The following is a 5,078-nucleotide window of genomic DNA, read 5'->3' as shown; positions in this document are numbered from 1 at the left end:
ATCGTAAATTAATAGCATATTTTAATTGAAACAATTTACAACTACATCACAAAAGGTTACGTAGAATTAATAAAAAAAAAATGACAAACATATTATTTTTCCAAAAATAACAAAAAATTTTTCATTTTTTTATAATCGACTAAGATATCTGAAATAGAAAATATTCACAAAAAGAAATACATAGCTTAAATTTTTCTTAGTTTATTTCCTTTTATTCGTGTTTTTGTTGATTTTTATTTTCTTAATTATTTTAATAAAAACTAAGGTATCTATCTGTACTTAAATAATATCACAATCTACTTTTATGGTACACTCCTGTAAAGACTAGGGATTATTAAGCGAAATATATTTACATATTCCTGGATCGATACGGCTTTTAATATATTATTAAATCTATATAAAGAATAATTCCATCGATTACCACTTCTACTAAAAAACCTAACCTAAATTCGAACTATCATAACATCACTTACATCATAAGAGTATTACATGAATTTTATCTAAATTATCAATTATTCTAAAAATAATATTGTAAAATAAAAAGGGTGATTTACTTTATAACAAACTTTAAAAAAATATCAATGTCATTGTCAAGTATCTTTAAAAAAATTAATTGCATTTTCAATATAAAATTAATCTATGATCAGGTTTCTAGAAATTTCCATAAAAAAGCGTTTTTTAAGCATTTCATTCATTACATAAAAATATTGACGTGACAAAACGAGACCTGCTCGAGTTGATACTCTTAATTAAAAAAAAAAAATTTTTTTTTTACCATCAGCAAAGTAAACTAATATTTCCATTATCGCTACCTAATAGTAGGAGTCTGTTTAATGGCAACACTGACATACACGTCAGAACTCCTTTGAATGTGTCGGAGCGCAGTTTGGTGGAGGAGAATGAGGCGTCTTGGTCCAACGACGTATGAACTCCGATACGGTTATTGGTTGTTCCAGATATCAACTCGTTGTAGTAAACGGAGAGACAATGCACGGGCTCCGTACTGCCCCTGGTTAATAATTCGTTCAGTTGAAGGAAGTTTTTAAAAATAATACAAGTATCAAGACTTATTATAACTACTCTATTACTCTTTGATATACATTTTTAGTCTTGTAATTAAGGGTAATTCGACGGAGTTATTTGTAGCAAAAAAACATTTTTTTTAACAAATTGACAATTTTGGATATAATAATTTTACCCCAGGAAAAAAGCTAAAAAAAAATTGATTAGATTTTTCGTCACACTGGACACTATCAAATTAAGGGTTAAGATAGTAAGTTCTTATCATCTTTAGGGGTTAATCAGAGTACATTATTATAAAACTAAATGTCAGTAATGGTACTCACTTGAGATGCGCTATCAACTCGCCGTCATCGACCCGCCAAAGCGCAGTCACTTGGTCTAGTCCTGAACTTAATAGTCTATGGTCATCCACAGCGGCTAAGCGAAGAACCTGGATTTCAAAAAATATATTACTCCAATCATAATCTCAATTTAAACTCAAGAGACATATTACAAATTAAAATGTAAAAATGTAATTTTATGTCCATTTTGGAAAGTTTTAGGCTTACTAATGATACAATTGTATGTTTAATAAGGCTATGATTACTGTCTTATAAAGGTAAAATTGTTTAGGTTTGTTATTATTTTTTATTTCTATTAAAGTCGAATATTTACACATTCGTTGGGTTTACGACCGAACCGTATTTAACATTCTAATAATTCAATTACATTTGTAATCATGGATGAAAAGTGTGTAAGTAAACATGTACAGTCGGGGAGATCTGCGGTGTTCCAATTTAGGAAAAAAATGCCTTATTAATTGCAACGAGACAAACTCCGCCTCCTTCTAAAAACTAATTAAATAGTGGCAAACTAAACGAAGTGCAAAAAGAAACTAGTTGTGTATCACTCAACGATTTTTCATACAGATACATTTATAAACAGTTTCTAAGGTAAAACACTGCGTGTTTTCTCAACTGTACGTAGAAGTAGGGGCTACGGATTCCACAATCACACAGCTAGCGCATATTGAGAAAGGGCGCCAGCCATGCATGCGTGCGTGCATGCGTGCGTGCATGCGTGCGTGCATGCATGCATATGACTGACCTCAGCGTCATGCGCGCGCCAGGCGGCGAGGGGCCGCGCGGTGCGCGTGTCGAGCACGGCGACGTGTCCGCCGGCCAGCCCGCACGCCACCCACGCGCCCGACGCACAGATACACATGCAGCGGATGAACGTCGTCGCGCTTGTAGCTAGCTGCACACAAAACATTATTATAAATAAATAGTCGTTAATTAAACCACAAAAAAATACTAACTGCATATTTACCGCTTAGGGGAAAATATGAATCAACAATCAAAAGTTCATAAGAGTGATATATGTCAAGAAATTTACCATTTTATCGAAAATTTCCGAGTTGTGCAATATCAGATGGTTGATTATACAGGATGATTCTTAACGGACGGATCACAAACTTTGTGGAGGTAGAGGACCTCAATAGCTATCGTTTAAGAGCAAAGTATGTTGCCCGATTTTCGCTTTTATCTGTCCGTTCACAATCACCCTGTCTGATAATGTGCTGTGGGTGTAATTCGATATCACAAGAAATAGGACAAAATGTGCGAAATCCCAATGTTTACATTTCTTAGGGATTCATTGAGAATATAGTATGAATTCATACCTTAAGTTCGTAGGAGGAGTAAGGAGCCCTAGCGTCGATGAGGCGGAGCGTGGCGTCCGTGGTGGCCGCCACCACCACCGCGGAGGGCCCCGGCAGCGTGCGCACTATGCTCACTGCTGACTTCATGTTGTCCAACTGAAATACAATAATTCACCTTATCTCCTTTCAACAAACTGGGAGAACAGCCTATTATAATTACACTGGCTCTCGAGTTCACCAGCGTGGAATAAACCACGAAAGTAAGCCTATGTGTTATTTTAGACTATGTTCGACATCCACGTCAAATTTCATCGAGATCTGTTCGGTAGTTTAGGCTACAAACTCTAACAAACATCCATCGCTTTAAACTTTCTCATTTATATTACTAGCTTTCGCCCGCGACTTCGTCCGCGTGGTATTAAAATAACAAAAGTAAGTAGCCTATGTGTTCTTTCAGATTATGCTCTACATCTATGCCAAATTCCATCCAAATCCGTTCAGCCGTTTAGGCTGCAAACACTAACAAACATCCATATAAACTTTCACATTTATAATATTAGTAAGACTTAGAAATAAGATTCGTTATACTAAATATGCAATCAACGAATCATTTTAATTTTACAAAAAAACAAATAAAAACGGAAAAAATCGGAACACAGTACCAAAACTACTGTATAAAAAGTATAATTTTGTTTTTTTTTTTCAGTTTTTAACAATTATTTTTTTTTAGTTTAAATCAGATAACGTACCTGCGACACTACAGTCTCCATGAAGGGGTCCCAGATGTGGACTACGGAGTCGGTGGACACGGCCAGCCGCAGCGACTCCAGGAACGTCAGCGACAGCACGCCCTTCTTGTGGCCCGAGTACGTCCAGTTGCATTGACTAGTCGCATTACCATCGCCCTACGGATAATCCAGATTAAACTATATAAAAATATACAGACGAATTGAGTACCTCAAAAACAAGCAGAAATACTTAGGGCACACGCCTTTGACTAAACTATCGCACTGCTGTGGGATTGTCGATTGTTTTGCAGCCAATTCAACTGTTTAGTTGTACAACTAAACATCGAGTAGTGCACCTCCATATAAGCTCATAGGAATCAAAGCGCGATAAAACGGTTGTGCGATAGTTTGGTCAAAGGTGAGCGCACTTTGTAAACGGTTTACGTTAGTAAGTCCCTTAGTTTTAAAATTACGAGTTTTAATCTATTTTGGAAAATAAAAATATTATAGGATTTCTATGAAGCTTTTAAGATGTCATCACTTAGTTTTAAAATTACAAGAGTTTTAATATATTTTGGAAAATCAGAATATTATAGGTTATCTATGAAGTTTTTAATACGTTATCTCAGTTTTAGTTGAAATTAAATACTTTTTTAATAAAATTTTTGCATGTTTTTTACGTAGACGCGCACGTAACGTACGTACGCACGAACGTAATAGTCCATATAAGCACGCAATCAACCAATATACATGTGGTGTCGTTGTGGGCAGAATTTCGTCGTAACTATTTATTCACTCTTAACATTTTAAAAAAATAACACTTGCAGACGTCTTGTCTTGCCGTCTTTCACACACTACTCTCTCTTTCTTTTACATACATCCATCTCTTTCTTTCAAATCAGTCGGTCATGCGTATCAATCTTATTCACCTAACATTCCTTTTCGTTCTGAAACCACAGACCTACATACATTATTAGTCAATTATAAACAATTAGTTTTAAAGTAAATATACATAAATTAGTTCAAGAAACAGAGCCCCAATGTATTTTTAAAAATGTTTTTTGTGCAATAAAGGGTTTTTTTTATTTTTAATACAGTTCCCATCTTACCTGATTCCTCAAAGACCATAGTTTCACAGTCTTATCCTTAGAGCCACTCATGAAACTGTTCTCATTATCCAGACAATGTATAGACTTGACGGAGTGCGTGTGTCCAAGGAACGTCTGCAACTTGATCTGCTTCAAGTTGAAGCGGGCGTCTTTGTCCGGCCGACCGATCTCGTGCTCCCAGTATATCAACCAATCACCGCGGAGATGTCTGAAAATGTACCGTATTACGTTGTGATAGAGTTCATTATTGATATTACTTAATATTATAAAATGCAAAAGTTTGGATAGATTGATGTTTGTATATCTGATTCAAATGAAATTTGACACAGATGTAGAACACAATCTGGAAGAAATCATAGTCTATTTGCTAAGTTTTTTTTATTATTAATTCTATGCGGACGGAGTCATGGGCAAAAATTAGTTGTCAACCTAAACGACTTGTTCATGGTAATAGGAAATTGAGTTAAAGACGGTTTTGGGTTTAAAAGGATTTGGGATATCAGTGTTGGATTACCTTTCACTCTTCACGCCGTTAGCCATTTTGTAGGCGACAGCATCAAACCCGCAACCTTGTTCATT

General features: G+C 35.3%; 1 protein-coding gene across 1 annotated transcript in view; it reads right to left on the bottom strand.

The window, feature by feature from the left end:
• Positions 1 to 582: 582 nt before the first annotated feature.
• LOC106106881 (WD repeat-containing protein 81) overlaps positions 583 to 5,078 on the bottom strand; it is a 16,463-nt gene continuing 11,967 nt past the window's right edge. The window contains exons 14-20 of the mRNA XM_013287540.1: positions 5,014 to 5,077; positions 4,500 to 4,707; positions 3,412 to 3,567; positions 2,684 to 2,818; positions 2,110 to 2,259; positions 1,347 to 1,453; positions 583 to 1,009 (exon numbers count right to left, since the gene is read on the bottom strand). Of these exons, the coding sequence (XP_013142994.1) occupies positions 778 to 1,009; positions 1,347 to 1,453; positions 2,110 to 2,259; positions 2,684 to 2,818; positions 3,412 to 3,567; positions 4,500 to 4,707; positions 5,014 to 5,077 (1,052 nt within the window). The 3' untranslated portion in view covers positions 583 to 777. The remainder of the gene's footprint in view (positions 1,010 to 1,346; positions 1,454 to 2,109; positions 2,260 to 2,683; positions 2,819 to 3,411; positions 3,568 to 4,499; positions 4,708 to 5,013; position 5,078) is intronic.

The sequence above is a fragment of the Papilio polytes genome, unplaced genomic scaffold (genome assembly GCF_000836215.1).
Source record: "Papilio polytes unplaced genomic scaffold, Ppol_1.0 DF822067.1, whole genome shotgun sequence".
Lineage (NCBI taxonomy): Eukaryota > Metazoa > Arthropoda > Insecta > Lepidoptera > Papilionidae > Papilio > Papilio polytes.
Note: the sequence above shows the minus strand (reverse complement) of the source record. Positions and strands in the feature narration are given on the sequence as shown.